The following is an 18506-nucleotide window of genomic DNA, read 5'->3' as shown; positions in this document are numbered from 1 at the left end:
GTGGGGTCCGCGGACCCCTAGGGGTACGCGACGCATAGCCAGGGCCCAGGGGGTACCCGAAATAATTCCCAGAGTGGTTTTTTTTCTTCTCATAAATGCGCAAACATGGTGAAACAACCACTTGCATTGAAAATCCGGTAGAGTACGGTTGTAAGGACATGTATAGCTTAGCTTGTAACCATAAGGCATGCACGGCTTGGGAAGCCGTGGATATGCACAGCTTGGGATATCCGTGGATATGCTCCTGAGGAGGAGGATTCTAAAAACGACTTATAAATCCTAAAGCCTTATACTTCACTGTGCAACGGTCCCATGCTGGAAAATAGCAGATATGCAAACTCACAGCACATCTCAGAAAAGCAAATAACTAGAAAAAGTGCCCTTCTGGGCACAGGTCTCCACCAGGAGGATAGGAGAGTGTGTGATGTTTGGCAAAATGTTTAGGAGTAATTTAAACATGTTTACAAAAGTTGCGTAACTGATCTGACAGTGCTGTTCCTCTCTGATGTGCATCACTTTATGTCCACAACTTCAGTTATGATATTTACGTGGTGACTTCTCCTTGCACCAGCCATCCAAATACACTTTCCAGTGCAACTAGTCCTTCATTCAGTCTCTCCATTTTTCCTGTGACCATTTTCCAATATTGGTCTCCGCCAATTAGGACTCCTAATACCACTGCATCCATCCCTATGGGTAGGCCTACATCTGATATGGGCATTCCTTTTGCTTCCTTTTGCACTCCTTATCTTTCCGTTTGGCGCTTTAATCGAAGAGCTCAACTTGGGTGTTTCCAATAAATGGACATCAATGCTTTGATTGTTCTTAATATTTCTCAAACGAGCCTTCACTTTCCTGCAGGTAATTCTCTGGGGTGTTTTGGAACCAAACACATACATATTCAAGGTTTCTTTACCTATAACTGGCACTGGCAGGTTAAGTGCTCTGGAAATATCCTCTTTAATGAAACTGCGGCACCTAATAGGCACCTGCATGGCTACTTGGCTTTGCGTTGGTGCATCTATCCAAATATTTCTGCAGTAGCCTAATAGGCCATACTGTAAGTTGTCAGAGTTGCTTGCTACACTACTAACTGCATCTGCAACACTGTGGTCAGCCTGTCTGTCGTTGCCGTGGTCGGCGCGTCTATCATGCGCTGTATGACTGGCTGTTTGAACTGTTTTGTGGTGTCTGCGCCCGCACTCTTCACAGTGAATGCCCTGCGCGTTCTACAATTACGCGCGACATGCCTGCCTACCAGACATACAAAACACCTGCCTTGTTTCCTCAGTGTTTCTCTTCTTAGTTCAACAGTCAGTATGTGATAATAATGATGACATTATGTCATCATACAGTTTGCGTAATGCAATCACATCTGTGGCCCTTTTAACTGGAGTCAGATTTAACAGTTTGTTCATGTGGGCTTTAATTATTATCTTTGCGCCCAAAACGACTGGTAAGCATTTTAATGGCATTGTCATAATTCTGGTCTGATAAAGCCAATCCCGCGACTATAGCCGCTGTGCCACTTAAGAATGACTCTTTAAATATGTGAATTTATCAGACTTACTGAGTCTCGTGTTTTTGTCTATTGCTGTCTCAAATTGACTCCATAAGCTTTGCCATTGACTCACATCTCCAGTGAACTTCTCCATGGTCAGTTTGGGCAGTTTGACGAACTGTTGTCTTGTCACTGTATTTCCCGAGGCCGTGGATGTGATTTATCCTTCCTCATTTCTCCTCAGAATGCGTTTTATCCTCGTCTTTCTCTCACATAATTGCATCCATATATTCCAGTGAGTAATTCACTTCTTCATCCAGTTGATCAAGTTCCAATTCTCCTTCAATTTCCCGATCATACTTCACCAAACTTGTCTCTCTTGCCAACAATTGTTCCAAGTATATATTTAGTTCTTTATATGATGATTTCCTGTGTTCATTTCATAGAAGTGTATATCTTTACGTCTAAATTGAAACCGAAAGACTCTAATGTAAACAAGTCTTAGTGCTTTTTGGTCTGCTTTCTCTTTAAATGTAGGTACCCTAGTGTGAAATAACATGTATGATCAATCAATCACAGTTCTAATATAGGCCTACTTACGACTGAATTACATCTGAATAGCAAAGCTATTGACACCCCCCCTTTGACTCTTGTGTTATATTCTTGTGAAATATTCAGTAAAGTATTCTGGTGAAATATTCAGTAAAGTATATAAAAGAGCTCAAAGGGTACATATTCAGTCAAACAACTCACCCCGAAAGTGAAGCCAACTCACCCCAAAAGTGAAGCCAACTCACCCCAACAGTGGCCGAAAGTGAAGACACTCACCCCAGAAAGTGAAGACACTCACCCCAGAAAGTGAAGACACTCACCCCAGAAAGTGAAGACATCTCACCCCTGGTGAGTTGTCTTCACGTTCGGGGTGAGTTGTCCGGACAACTCACCAAAAAGGGTAAACACTGATGACTGAAATTATATAAGTAATAAATGAAAATCACACAGTGAGGGGCGCTCTTATCATCATACATCACCACATTTCCTGCTCCTCCTCCCAGCCAACACTTTGTTTGAAATAGACAAGGTGTGATTTGGGGTCCTAAGGATGAATACAAAATTAATATCAACATCTTCAAACCAAAATGTTGAATTGTGGGTTTGAGCTCAGGGGGGGTAACTACCTGTCAGTGGGGAGTGTTGGCTGGGAGGAGGAGTAGGACTGAGGCCCTATACGTCCTGTCTGGGGGGGGGGGGGGGGGTACTGTACTGTACTGTACTGTACTGTACTGTACACTGCTGCAGTGGTTCCGCAACTTTTTTGTCAGGCACCCCTTTAAATAACTTGTTTCTGTTTTCATACACGGCACCCCTGATTTACACTGTTATATTTTTTTGTTTAGTTTTTTGTGGGGTGCTAGCCCCACCTATGACCAGCATTGAGTAACTGTTTGCATATTACACAAACAGTGAGGACTCAAATTGTGATTGGTCGGCGTGATTGGTTGGGATATGTGCCATTAGTTGAGAATGAGATGAAAGTAGCTCTCAAGTAAAAATCACACCCGTGTGACTGGAGTGGTGCAACCCACCAGGGACCCACCCAACTTCCAGACCCACAGGAACACGGCCAGGGTGTCAGCCCGGTTCCGGCTAGCCGCCCCGTGTCCGAAATGGTCGAGAAATGACAGAGTTACTGTGTGGGGGAATTTGCATTTAGCAGACATCTCTCTCTCTCTCTCTCTCTCTCTCTCTGTAATTAGCAGGCAACAGTGCAACACAATCTCTCTCTCTCTGTTTCTAGCACAACAGCACCACTTTTGCCCCTACTTGTACTCTAAAGGCTGCAGGGAGGATCATTGTGACCAGTCTCCCAGTTATCTCCACAGTCTTCACCTCCAGCTGCCTACGCCGCACAAATAACATCCTACAGGACCAGTTCCACCCAGCACACCATATTTTCCAACGTCTGCCCTCTGGTAGAAGATATTGATCCATCCGGTCCAGAACCAACAGACTGACCAACAGCCTCTACCCACAGGCTGTCAGGCTGCTGAATGAACAACCTGCCCCCCGCCCCCCCATCGCCGAGCCCCCCCCCTCTATAGTATTAAAAGGGAACTGAAAATGGACTTGGTCTTGCACTGAACTATGGACTGCTTTGAACTTTGCACTATTACATTGCACCAGCACTATTGCACTTGGGTTATTGTACAGTATGGTTATTTATTTGATGCCAGTGGTGAAGCTCTAAACTGAATTACATTGTTTCATGCAAGCAATGACAAATAAAGATCTATCTATCTATGAGCTAAGTTCGGGCCTCTCCCCAGGTTAGTGTATAGTGCCCAGGATTACAGCTTAGGCAATTGGCACCGGGTGAAAAATGGGTTACAAAATCATGGGATACATTTTTTAACAAACAAACAAAAGTACAACAATATATGTCATTGAAATGCAGTCTCAATAAAAACAAGTATCATAAAAATGATGTAAAAGTTTTCTTCATTTTTATTTTTTTCTTTCAATTCTACATACTTTGTTCAAACATGGGAAATTAAACAAATTGAAACATCAATATTTGTTTTAAAAACATACAAGTACTTTTACCAAATTCGTACTATTCCAAAGTAAATTCACAGACGTGTGGAATGATGATCATAAAACAGGGAAAACAGTCATGTATGTTCAAGTCCTGTCAGTAGAGTAAAGAATGGTAGTTTTATGCAAATCACACCTTTCCCAGACACCAAAGAATATACAACAAATTATAATATATAAAATATGAATTATTTTAGCGGAGAGTCTTACGACTTAAGTTCATCGAACCAATCGATTTAATTGATTACTTTTGTTTTAGGGGAGGGAGGGGGGGGATGCAATTTCCCTTTTTCAAAAAGCAAAAAAGCAATCAGCTGCACACTGTCTTCACTTATAGCTGAAAAAGTGAATACAGAAAAGTGAATACAGTCGCTCAGACCTTCATCAGGCATAATGCTGATATACCTGCTAAAGGTCTGAGCAACCCAAACGGTGTATCTCTATTCTCTATAAAAAAAATTGGCTGTAAGTGACAACCGTGAGCAGGATTACTTCTCATGTTGACTGCCTACTCCTACATGCACCTGTACATTGCAGTAGGAGTGCAAAAATACATTAAAATAAATCTACAAACGCACAACCTGTCGCGATGCGGTGCGTTGTGAGCTTGTAGATCGGCATATTCCTACGACGACAACGGATAACATGGGGCTTCAGTGGTTAAACAGACCAATCGATTTAGTTGATTAATAACCGGATAATTAAAAAAGCAACAGATAGAATGATCGCCAAGAAAGGAATGAGTATAGTTGTAGCACTAGTTCAGTTAATATGTTTCAATGCCTCTGAAATACAAAAGAGTGTATAGGCTTGGAATAACATGGCTATTGGAGACAGTAAGAGATTTGTCTTGTCGTTGAATAAAAACAAATGATTTTCAACTGAAAAGAGGTCGATGCGGTCTCACTTTTCTGTCTCTGTCCGATCCAAGAGGGAACTAGGGATGCACCGAAAGGGAAATTCTTGGCCGAAATCGAATACCGAATATAGGAAACAGTTGGCCGAAAACCGATATCTTTTTTTAGCCATTTTCTGCCGAATATTTTCTGCCGAATATTTTCTGCGGCCGAATATTCGGTGCATCACTAGAGGGAACCATCATGGGGATGACATAAGAATGAACACATATACAACTGGAATGCCAGAAACACTAAGGATGGAATGGTTGTTTTAAGAGTGAGTGTACTGTATAATAATGCTCGTTTTAAAGGTGTCTTTAACCATTATTACAGTCAATTTAAGGAGCCAGCTCCTATGCATAATAATTTTAAAAAATAAGTAGTCTTAGAGGTTCATCTGAAAAAGTAAAAGGACTGCAGAAGCAGACAACACGCAATTAACACTTTCCAAACTTTTTCATGTCAAGGACCCCCAAATTGACACTAATTAGCCTGCGGACCCCCATTTGAAAATATATTCTAGGGACCCCCATAAGAGAAGATTTTTACGGCTCTAGCAGTGATTCTCAACAAGTTTTATTTCAAGGACCCCCAGTTTGACATGCATATTAGTCTACAGACCCCCATTTAATGGCATTTCTATCTCTGGGACCCCCAATTTGTATTGTTAAATCAATGTTAATTTAACTCTGAGAGTGTACAAATGGAACCAAACGTTCCCATTTGTACACTCTCAGAGTTACAGACCCATAAGGGTCCATTTGGTTCCAAACTATCATTTAGCTGGGGACCTGGAACTCCCCGGACCCCACTTTGGGAACCACTGTGCTAGGGTCCATGTGGTTAAAGTATTAAGACCGGATAAATAAATTCCTAAATGACAAATTCCTATCATGCAAGGACAGATGGACAAGCGTTGTGCAATAAGAATAGGCTTCATCGTAAAAGTGCAAAATACAACGAAAAAAAACGGCTTCTCTAGGTATTACGGTGACTGGAAATTAGTCCAAAAGTGTGTAAGTTGCATAAAATTACCAGTAAAAGAGGGGTGTTTTTAATAAAACAAATTGTTGCTTTTTTGTTTAAAAAAATAAATACAACACAAAATTAAGAAATAGAATCATTGTAGAACTGTGTAACCCAGAGCTTGCCCTGGATAATAATAATAATAATAAACATCAGCTCATGACTACAGAATAGAACTACAACAAAAGGGTAATTGCACTTTTTTTTCAATCTGTCTAATTGCACAGAGCCTTGTGGGTATTGAAGTTTTCAGTTTCTAGTTTATTTAAATTTAAATTCATTTAAATCAAGCCTGATTCTAAAACACACATACAGTACAAACTCTGCCTGCCCTGGCTCATATCATTATATGACTTAAAATTATATTACACAGACTCCAAATCCCAGGTCACCTTGGGGGGGATTTGTACAGAAAAACCCAATGCAATATTGAGAGAGACAATATCGACAGTGATGCTATTATTAATATCAATATTATTATTGATATTCACTGCCAACACAGCAAGTATAAACCTCCGGGGGTGTATATTGGACCTTTGACAGCACACTTATCGTATCAAAGACGCATACAAATAAAAATAAAATAAAGTGTTGCTGGAATGACTGTGATGCTCAACATGAGCCCTGCCGTCGCCGCTGCGTTCACACATTGTTCACACATACACAAAAGCACTTACAACAGATCCCCCCCCCCCCCCCCCCCCACAAAAAACCACTTCATCATCCGAGAGAAATCCACAACGTACAAACGGCCACCTTCAAGGATGCACCTTCACCTTTTGACCAGCAGGTGGCAGTTGTTGCCAGCTCACCATACTACTGCTGCCTGCACAGTGACTTGATTGATGAGACATGCCTACTGCTTTTATCACACGAGAATGCATCTCAGAGCCGTTCATGCTCCAGTTCAGGGACGTGCAGAGAGAGTGTTAGAGGGGCAGGGGCTGAAATCCCGTAAGAGGGCACTTTTGGACAAAAAATGTGAGCAGATCTATTTTCGGGGCGCAACCCAGCACTCTTTAGCTAGTGGAGATGCGGTATACAGCATTGGATTTCTAAACAAATTTGTTCAACGCAAAGTACTGTGTTCAAGTTCAGGAGACTTCAGAAAAAAAGCAATTCTCCTGAATGCTGCCTTCCGGCATGTGATGGAAAGGAGTGGTATTTGCATTTCTCTCACAACAAAAGTAAATGCTGCATTCGTGGTCTGGAGAGGGCCGTTGTGTTACAGAAGGCTAAAAAGGCAGGGGCTGAAGTCTATGTGTGCACGTCCCTGCTCCAGTTTTACGTGATAAGGTGTCTACCGAAAACTACAACATGACATCACCGAGCAGCGGTGGTAAGCCACTCAGCGCTGCACCCCAACACATCTCTCTGTTTTTACTAAAACTACAACATGACGTCACTGAGCCGCGGTGGTAAGCCACTCAGTGCTGCACCCCAACACATCTCTCTGTTTTTACTAAAACTACAACATGACGTCACTGAGCCGCGGTGGTAAGCCACTCAGCGCTGCACCCCAACACATCTCTGTTTTTACTAAAACTACAACATGACGTCACTGAGCCGCGGTGGTAAGCCACTCAGCGCTGCACCCCAACACATCTCTGTTTTTACTAAAACTACAACATGACGTCACTGAGCCGCGGTGGTAAGCCACTCAGCGCTGCACCCCAACACATCTCTCTGTTTTTACTAAAACTACAACATGACGTCACTGAGCCGCGGTGGTAAGCCACTCAGTGCTGCACCCCAACACATCTCTGTTTTTACTAAAACTACAACATGACATCACCGAGCCGCGGTGGTAAGCCACTCAGCGCTGCACCCCAACACATCTCTGTTTTTACTAAAACTACAACATGACATCACCGAGCCGCGGTGGTAAGCCACTCAGCGCTGCACCCCAACACATCTCTCTGTTTTTACTAAAACTACAACATGACGTCACCGAGCCGCGGTGGTAAGCCACTCAGCGCTGCACCCCAACACATCTCTGTTTTTACTAAAACTACAACATGACGTCACTGAGCCGCGGTGGTAAGCCACTCAGCGCTGCACCCCAACACATCTCTCTGTTTTTACTAAAACTACAACATGACGTCACCGAGCCGCGGTGGTAAGCCACTCAGCGCTGCACCCCAACACATCTCTGTTTTTACTAAAACTACAACATGACGTCACTGAGCCGCGGTGGTAAGCCACTCAGCGCTGCACCCCAACACATCTCTCTGTTTTTACTAAAACTACAACATGACGTCACCGAGCCGCGGTGGTAAGCCACTCAGCGCTGCACCCCAACACATTTTTTATGTCGTTGCCTTGCTTTTCTTTTATTCTCCATTGTTCTGTAAAGCACTTTGAGCTGCATTTCATGTCATGAAAGGTGCTATACAAATAAAGTTTTATTATTATTATTATCTCTCTGTTTTTACTAAACACCGTTTCGGTGGTCTTCACCTTCATGTGGTTATTCTGCTTCACCAATGGAACATTTACAAGGTTTCAAATTACATTCAAAAAGTGGGAATTCAAAGGTAACGTGAGGGCGGATAACGATACAGCCACGAGCGAGGGACACTTTGGGTCAATTCCAATTATTCCGTCAACATGTGGTCGCTTTTACGGGACTGAAACGGGACACTTTCAGTGCAACAGACACTTTTGCTCGACTGAAAAATGCATGAAAAACGCATGCCTCCACGCTATAGGGACTTAAAATGCATGCCTGTCACAGAGGGGCCACGACACGGCACGGCTGACGATCGGGTTGTCTGTCTGTCTGTCTCGCACCCGAGACCGACAACACTGTTGGGGCGCGTTCTGCCTCACACAAACACTGCATGAATGAGGCTCTCTCTCACCCTACAGACTACAGGTCCCAGCAGCACTGAACTCACTCACTGCTTACTTTGGTGTTTTTTAGGACTACAAAAGCCTTTAAAGTTTGAACTGCCTCGTACCGCTCTGACTGTTTCACTCTTCGCTCTTTATCAGGAATATTCAAATATCTGAATCCGCTCACTTGTTCTTTCTTCCCATTTATGGCAAATCTTCCACTTCCTGAAAACTACAAATATTGGAGCTTGTAGGAAGTTTGTAGTCCTAAAAACCCAGAGTTTTGCAGTGGGTATCCCTTGCCAGATTCACAATACATTCCTTTTCCGCAGGGTTTTAGATTTAAGCAGAAAATAAGCTCTGTAGTTAAACATAAATGTTTTGTCGTACGACACACATTACACTCATTGACATATCGATTGATAATTATGTGCTTTTTTAAATGTATATTTCCCTGTGGTTCAACAATCATAAGAAAAGGGTATTTTGTGAAGATAAAACGTGTTAATATCACAAGACTTTGCTTGCTACAGAGCTCATTTCCACAATTAAAACTCCACAGAAGACATCATCGCTGCAAACGAGAGGGCGGGCTCTAAGCCAGAGGTTCTCAAAGTGCGTCCGGGGACCCCCAGGGGTCCTTGAGGGAGGGCGTTCAAGATGAGGTTAAATTGAAACAATAACTAAAATAATTTTAATTTCTGGATAATCTACAAGCTCACAACGTGTAGCATTGCGGTGTGTTGTGAGCTTGTAGATCGGTTTCTTTTAAAGTGTTGACACATCTCGAAAACATCATATCTAAATTGGGCTCGGAAATCATCAAAACGTCAAGAATCATGACAACAAATCATTAGAAAATAATGAAAAATTATCTTCCTGGCTCAAAGAAAAGTTAACAAACGGGGGTCAGTGACCAAATAGGCCTACATATCACTTTGAGAAGCTCTGCCCTATAAGCAGAACGTTGTGGATTTCTCAACGCATAATACCATGATAACAACAACACAAATTAACTGATATTTAAAAAAATCCTGCACGTTGGAATATCATACTGCAAGCACTGTGTCATCCGCATAGTTAGAAAAAAATAATAAAACACCTCCCAAGCATTTCATGTCCAAAAAAACCGTACCAATCACAGGTGTGGCGTTCAGTAACATCGTAATTCCTCCGTTTTGACAGAAAATCGGAACGTCATCTCAGCAGGACTTTCACCTTCGTTTGCGTCTTTTCCTCGTCTGGCATCCCAAGGTGGAGGGGGGGGGGGGGTCAACATCAGTGCAGCAACGGGGGGGACAAAAACAAGATCCAATAGAGAAAGAGAGGGGGGAAACAAATTAATCCGAGTTCGCTTGAACGCGGTCCTCAGTCCCACAGATCACAACATAGAGGTTCTTGACTCATATCAAAGCTAGAAAAAAAGTGGGGTCCTTCAGGGTTCCTTGAGGCGGGAGGTTTCCCAAATGGCCCCTCTTTACAGGTCTCGCAACTCTCAGAGCGTTCGAATGCGACCCAATGGACCCTTAAAGGTAAACTTCACCCTTTTTGCAAAAAAAGATATGTTAATGACGTTTAGAAGACTTTCCTGGGTCTTTATGTGTGTAATATGTGGTTTCAGATATTTTAGATTTTAGCAGTGAGCCCAGTGTCTCTGATGTCATGGACACTGGGCTCACTTCCTTCCTGGACTACAATTCCCATAATGCTTTGGTGCACTGCTCCTCCTTGTGGACAGGGGGATGGCTGTCTTACTGAAACAACATGTAGTCCAGGAAGTTAGTGAGCCCAGTGTCCATGACATCAGAGACACTGGGCTCACTGCTAAAATCTAAAATATCTGAAACCACATTACACACATAAAGACCCCCAGGAAAGTGTTCTAAATCTTCTAAACGTCATTAACATATATGTTTTTGCAAGTTTCCCTTTAACACATTGTTTGCCAAGTATTAATTAATTAATTAAGGTGATGTGTGCTGATGAGAATTTTTTGCCGATATCGATATCCGATATAATTAATTGCTGTTATGGCCGATAACCGATATTACCAATGTCGATATGATCTCATTATGTATTAAAAGATTATAATAATTTTGTCCATTCTGAAAAATACATGTAACAGGGTATCTGCACTGCAGGCTTAGGCAAGTCAGATTTAACTTTAATACCTTATATTTAATATCGTGAGCTTGTAGATCTGATCAAGCTGTTGGGCTTGTTTATCTGTAAAGACAATCTAACGGATGAATTATTTGGTCCGATTGATCAATCGGACCGATGCCGATTAATCAAAAAACAACTGATTAATTCACACAAATTAATTCTTCCAAAACCGCCAGTGTTTGTACCTTATTTGTCGACCAACGGGACCCATGTGTCCACGATGGTGTCTGGAGTGGCCAGTGGCGGACAATCATATCGTCTTTCACACGAAAATAAAGAAATAAATGTTCTTTAGTTATGGGCCATTGAATATCACTTGTTTTGACCAAAAAACGCAATCTAGGAAAAGTAATCAGAGATAAATGTATTTATTATAAATAAATACGGCGGATGCCAGGCAAACATTTTCACGTCCGGTTAATTTCCGGTTGTATGTGGGGAATGTTGCGTGCTCGGCAGTCAAAGTGTGTCGACGACGGGGTCCGATTCGGTTCCATTCTTTACGCTACTCAAGAGTTACGGAGATCCTGGAAGTGGAAAAGGTTTCGAGATCCACCAATTAGATCAGGGATTGGTGGGTAGAAAGAGGACAGGAGGGAGGGAAAAGTGTAGCCGAGCAGTAGTAGAAGAGGACGGACGGACGGACAGACGGATGGCAGTGGCTGGAAATGTCCCAGAGATCCGACGTTCGTTCGTGCGTTCCAGTGTGACACTACACGCCGTTCCCACGGCGACTCTTAAACAAACAAAACAAACAAACAAACAAACAAAGTGACGTACGCCAAAAATGACGAAGCACGCGACAGAAACGGCAACACCTCAGGACGGGAACCCCCACAAAAACCAGGAGTCCTCTTTAAGTCAGCGCTGCTCTCCCAGAGGTGTGTGTGTGTGTGTGTGTGTGTGTGTGTGTGTGTGTGTGTGTGTGTGTGTGCGTGTGTGTGTGTGTGTGTGTGCGCTCGTGTGTGTGTGTGCGTGTGTGTGCTCGTGTGCGTTTATAAAGGGCTATGCGCCAGGTCTCTCCAGACAATTTGTCTGTGGAAAGCAGAACCAGCGAGAACCGATAGTTTTAAAGTTTTGTCAGTCTGTCTGAATTCAACCGACAATGACACGGATGTTGTCAAAGGTTACATTTCTGGGTTAAAATATCACGTTTCACAAGGTCTCTATATTCATACAGTAATCATTGCTATGCAGCGTTTGTTCTCTCCAGCGTTTATTCTCTCCTGCTCTTAAGTCTTGTGCTACAGTTTAATTTCATTTTGTGTTACAGTTCAAAGTTTTGTCTGCTCATTTTGTGTCACTCCACTTGCTCCACTTGCACTCAGTTCTCCACACCAGTTTTGGATGGAATTGGTATCACAAATTATCTTCTACCTGGAGGAACGTTGAAAACGCCTTCGATTCTTGATATTCCTGCCAGCGAGAAGTATTTTCTGTTTCTATTTTTGTATTACTATTTCTGTTTTCTATGTGTCTATAAGGTAACATTACTCTAATAGACCTCCAGCTGTGGTTAGAATATTCAAATATGTGTATTTTTGGTTTCTTCTTGAAAGCTGAAAGCATTTGTGTCAAAATGCCCAATCGAAAATACACCATTTTTGTGACATCATAACCCTAACCCCTCCCCTATTTTCACACAGCTGTGGGTGAGGCTTAAGTTCAGGTGGCTGGTGCATAATTTTAAAACTTTCTGTACACTTTTATGAAAAACATCTTCCTCCTAGTATATCATAGTATCTACCTGATGATCATGGTTTAGCGGAGGAAAACATTACGGCACTCCATCTCGAACAAACACTCTGTAACAATAAGTACTATCTGAATATAGAGATGTTTAAACCCATCAAAACTGGGAAAGCATCCGTGTCATTTTAGATTTTAGCGTTTGGGCTATATAATTTTTTTTTGAAGTGTGAGAACTACCGTTTTAGAAGGCATTGGTAGAATCGGCCTCAATGCGGGCGTAATGGGTTAACACCTATTTTAACAAGACAATATCATCTCACAGCACCTTTAAATGGCATACGCATGGCTGCGTGCGTGCGTGTTTGTGTGGCTGGCTGCGCATGTGTTTATGTGCGCGTGCGTGTGTGTGTGTGTGTGTGTGTGTGTGTGTGTGATGCGTGCGGGGGGGGGGGGGGGGGGGCGGGGGGGTCAGACATGGAGAACCTCCATGCTGTAGTCCTCCGTAGTCTCCGTGTACTGGGAGGAGGAGTTTGTGTCGGACTGCGTGGGCACGCCCATGAGGCCCAGCGGGCCCCCCACCACCACCACCGGGCCCAGCGGGCCCCCCACCACCACCGGGCCCTGCAGCGGGCACCCCATGACGGTGCCGTGCAAGCCCTCCTTTTGGTCCAGGCAGGGCTCGCTGCAGAGTGGGGGCTTCTCCAGCGCCAGCTTTTTGCAGGTGTTGTCGGGCCGGTTCTGCACATAGATGACCCGGTTGTAGGCCTTGAGCCGCCGCCACAGCTGGATGTACACCTTGCACTGCACGTACATGAACACCAGGCCGCCCGTGAAGCCGATGGCCACCACCACCAGCTTGGTCCAGAACGGCCACTCCAGGATGCCTGGTGGGAAGTGCACGCACACACACACGCACGCAAGCAAGCACGCGACACACATGCACGCACACACGCGCGCGCACGCACAGAAAAACAGAAAAGGGACAGGGGGTACACATGCACACGTTAAAGTCGAGCCTCACCTTTTAAACATAATAGCGTCGCTGTCGTGTGTGTGAGTGTGCGTGCGTGCGTGCATGCGTGTGTGTGCACGCGTGTGTGCGTGCGTGCATGTGTACACATTCAAGTACAAGGGAATCAACAACAGGGTGAAACAGAGGGAAGTACGCAAGCACAACATAGAAGTCTGAAAAAGCGAACTGCAGACTGCTTCAAAATGAACAGGTTTCAAAGGAAGGGGCAGGGAAGATAGTACATACACACACACACACACTGTACATCATAGTATATGGTTGCTGTCGGCAGGGCGGAAACAGCGTATCTCCGTATTTAACTTAGTATTTACTTTCGTGAATGAATGCCCTGCTTCGTCATTGTCAAACTAGTTCTGCTATTTTTGAATTTGAACGCTGAAAAGTACATAGGAATGTACGAAACTGATAACTTCGATAACTCTTTGACAACAGTGAGTGAGAGATTACGCCAAGCGTAATGTTTCATTTCTACACAAACATGACTAAAGCACAGCAGGCCCTTAGTGGTCGCTAAGAGGCCCGGGAATAGTTGAACGGAATCTGAAGCTATGAATGTCTAAAAGCCAATCCTACTGTATTTACGTGGTCGTTCACTCAGTTTGAGAGAGGAACAGAGGAAAGGTCACATTTCACTAAACCACATCCTAGAAGAACTGTCTTTTTACTGTTATTTATTTAAATATATCTATAGAATGTTTGTCAAGGAGGGGCGAATGACAATATGTCTGGGGAACCAAATCCTCGTCACACACACACACACACACACACACACACACACACACACACACAGCGAGTATCACAGCGCCTGCTGTCGCCGGCCGTTGTAAAACCTTGTCACACTTTACACTGGGATGCTAACGGGAGACGGCTATCGACTCGATCCGATCAGAACATGGATTAAATAATATAACAACCCTTATCATGTATGTTATGGGAACGGCAGGCTTTGTGTTAAAAACGGCATGTCTGGCGTGCACACGAAAGGCCGAGCAGATGAATGATAATCATTCAAATGATCCCAGAAGAGTTTGGAAGAGAAATAGGCCTGTCGCCTGAAACATGATGATTTAAACCCCCTCAAGGAACCCTGCGAGTCTGGACAACACTTTGAGAGCCTCACAGTGTTGTCAGGGTTCCTTGAGGGGGTTCCAAATGAACCCTCAGTGTTGTCAGGGTTCCTTGAGGGGGTTCCAAATGAACCCTCACAGGTCTGTCTTTAACTCTGAGAGTGTGCAAGTGGAAACAAAATTGACAAGTGACATTTTGGGCACAGGTCCATCTAATGGACCTGTGCCCAAAATGTAACTTGTATACGCTCAGGAGGTTCTTGAAATGAACCACTGATTGGAGAAGAGAAGGGGAATGATAGAGGCTGGAAAGGACTAGATTCTCGCGCACGCACGCGCACAGCGCGCGCACGCGCACGCGCACACGCACACACGCACGCACGCACGCACGCACGCACGCACACACACACACACACACACACACACACACACACACACACACACACACACACACACACACACACACACACACACACACACACACACACACACACACACACACACACACACACACACACACACACACACACACACACACACACACACACACACACACACACACACACACACACACACACAAAAATAAAAAGGTTGCAAAGGTGTTAAACTTTTACCTGGGATTCTTCCGGCTGCATGTATATAAAGACAGTGTTTGTATCATGTATTATGTTATTAAAAAAGGCACAGCACACACACACACACACACACACACACACACACACACACACATGTACCAGTATGGTGTAATAATAGTAAATTCAACATGCATGACGATACTTCCCCCTGTTTCAATGCGTATCATGATGACACCAATTCACACCAGAAACATTGACGATGCATTAATACATTGACTGCTGCTGACGTATATATATATATATATATATGTATATATATATATATATATATATGTTTTTTAATAGACAATACATGGTTGAGTAAGGCGTTGCTCACCCCCGCCCGCACAAAACGTGCTCACGCCTGCGTAGACTACTGTTATAATTAAGATCTCCTCTCATTGTTTTTCTCTGAAAACAATGAAAAGGGTTGGTTCATATTTTTAGACTCAAAGCTGTAGGAAATACTTGTCATTAATAGTGTTTGCAAAGGTACTCATTGATTGCCTGAGTCCCGTGGTGGGCAGTGGCGTTGCTCAAATACCCGAGGCCCCCCTGCAAGGAGGAGGGTGGGGCCTTTTCACCACAGTGTAGCCTATAAGATCACTGAAGACTTACCATCTTCTATGTTGCTTAATATAAAATACTTGGTCTTCACTTGTACATCCGTTAGGTTGACTTATACTCATAGTAGTACGAGTATTTATAAGTGTTATTTTAACTGAGTTGAGACACTCGTTTTCTGCACAAACTCATTCCCACATCCGCATGGATTACACACGTTCCTTCCGTTCCATTTGGAATCCGAGGTGCGTTTTTAATCCTTTTTGCAAAGCCATAGGAAAATGGAACGAACTGCCATTTGCGATGTGATCGGCAACCGTAGTGGTGGCGGAAACGCACAAACAGGTTCTCAAGAAGACATCTAGCATCTCCATGGCAACCGGATCCCCAATGTCTCTTTGTGAACATGTGTGTGAGTCACCGACGTGTTGTTTGGATCAGTAGAGAGCCTGTCCTTCCCTCTGGACATGCAACTGCATGGAGTGGCGCTTTTCAACCCTTTTCATATCAAGGTCCATTATGTATTCAGCATTCGAGCCACGGAACGGCCCATGATGCTACAATAACCGGTATGTGGGAGAACAGAGAGAAAGATAATATTTGAGGGAAAAATCGTCTCACTCTCTCTCTCTCTCTCTCTCTCTCTCTCACGCTCTCTGAATAGTTAACACTTTTTATGCCCCGGAAACTTTCAAAATAAAGGCGCTAGAGTGCCCAGCAGATGAGGGAAATTTTACTCCATTTCCCCCAAAAAACAGGGAGGTGAAATGTTCCATTACTATCCCATGCTAACCGGTAAGTCTGATCTCTATGTTTCGAAGCGTTTAGATTATTATTATTATATTCCAAACGAGATGCATGCTGAAGTCAGAAATTAGGCCAGAACATCGGCATTGTGATCAAAACCATGGACAGCGCCGTAGTTTCAGAGATAATAGCAAAGATTTGTCGGGCCGTAAACCAGGATGTGAAACAGCTCCGGGACGGACGAGCAAGGCGTTGCCTAAACATCACAGCACTATGGTTTGTGTGCTCTATTGTTGCGAACGCAATGAGCACTAACTATGAGACCCTGCAGATCATGTCTGTGTGTCTGTCTGTGTGTCTGTCCCGCTGTGACACCACCCACCCGCCACCAGAGGGCGCAGCTGTAGCACACACACACACACACACACACACACACACACACACACAGTAGAAAACTTAAAAAAATTACTAACTAAAAAGAAAAAAAAAGTACGTAATTTACGAGCTGCGTTCGCTTCCCGCGTTTGCGCGTCTTACTTGTATAATATGGGGCGGCGGTGACTCAGGGGTAGAGTGGCCGAATGAGAACCGCAAGGTTCCCATGTTTAGAGCATGGGCTCCCCCAGAGTTAGAGTAGAAGACTCTGAACCCCTAATTGCTCCTGATGTGCTGGTTGGACTAAACCAAGTACTGTCTAAACTAAGTACTGCACCCGTAAAGCGCCTTGGATAAAAGCGCTATATATAAACACACCATTTACCATTTACTATTTAATATGTGCGTAGACTGCGTACAGTACAGTAGTGTGTTTGCACGTTTCGTGCGCGCCCCTGTGTCCCGTGCGCGTACCTTGCTTGATCTCCTCTGCCGTCCTGTCAATGAGCACGTAGAGCGACCACACCACGCAGGTGATGGCGATGACGTGAAACGTCACCGAACACACGATCTTCCTCCTTTCACTGGCCGTCATCTGTAGCTTTTCCCACTGGGGGGAAGGGGGGGGGGTGGGGGAGAGAGAGAGATGATGAATATATGACGAATATAAAATTCTCACATGCCCCGTCCCCCCTGCTATTTATAGATGGCAAAATATCCACAGTGGTACATGTGAGAAACCTTTAAAAAAAAATGAACTAGACAACTCACCCTTTAAAATGAGACAAGGCATGGGTATGTACGCCCAGCAGAAAAAAAGTTTTTGGAAAATAAAACTTCAAACAGACATAACTTTTTGTTATCCTAGAAACACTACAGGAGTGTAAATGCAGGCTCTTTTAAATGGCTTCCAACACAAAAACTAAACATTTTATCAACTCAGTTCATTTTCTTCCTGGAAGCAGAAAAGTCAAGCTTTCTCTGAAGGTCTTTCGCACATTCACAACAGAGAACTTTCAATAAATCATTCAAAAACTGCATTCTGCCATAGAGAACCCTATCAACTACATTGATTTGACTTGAATATGGCAAAGAGTTAATTGCCCGGGGTTATTTAATCCATTAAATGATAGCGCCCAGTCGATTTATAGCAACGGAGCACTTTTAACGACGGACCAGATGTTGTTCCGGATGTGACTGTAGCAGCTAGATGTAGCCAAACCACTCTAAAGGCGATCGACAACAACGGGAGGTAAGAATAAATCTACTGCTACTAGCGACTGGACAGCGACAGTGTTAGGGCCGTCTAACACAGGATCTTTTTTTATAATTATAATTATGATTTAGATTGTTTTAAGATTTTCGTTGTCGTCGGCTAAACAGGGGGGG

At 43.7% G+C, this 18506-nt stretch overlaps 1 protein-coding gene across 2 annotated transcripts in view; it reads right to left on the bottom strand.

Annotated features, from left to right (window-relative positions):
* Positions 1 to 11992: 11992 nt before the first annotated feature.
* Positions 11993 to 18506, bottom strand: part of marchf8 (membrane-associated ring finger (C3HC4) 8) — a 115596-nt gene continuing 109082 nt past the window's right edge. For both annotated transcript variants that reach the window (XM_083775590.1, XM_083775591.1), the window contains 2 exons: positions 17592 to 17727; positions 11993 to 13601 (listed from right to left, as the gene is read on the bottom strand). In XM_083775590.1, the coding sequence (XP_083631716.1) occupies positions 13186 to 13601; positions 17592 to 17727 (552 nt within the window). In that variant the 3' untranslated portion in view covers positions 11993 to 13185. The remainder of the gene's footprint in view (positions 13602 to 17591; positions 17728 to 18506) is intronic.

Source organism: Protomyctophum parallelum (assembly GCF_964188405.1).
Source record: "Protomyctophum parallelum genome assembly, chromosome: 10".
NCBI classification, from domain to species: Eukaryota; Metazoa; Chordata; class Actinopteri; order Myctophiformes; family Myctophidae; genus Protomyctophum; species Protomyctophum parallelum.
Note: the sequence above shows the minus strand (reverse complement) of the source record. Positions and strands in the feature narration are given on the sequence as shown.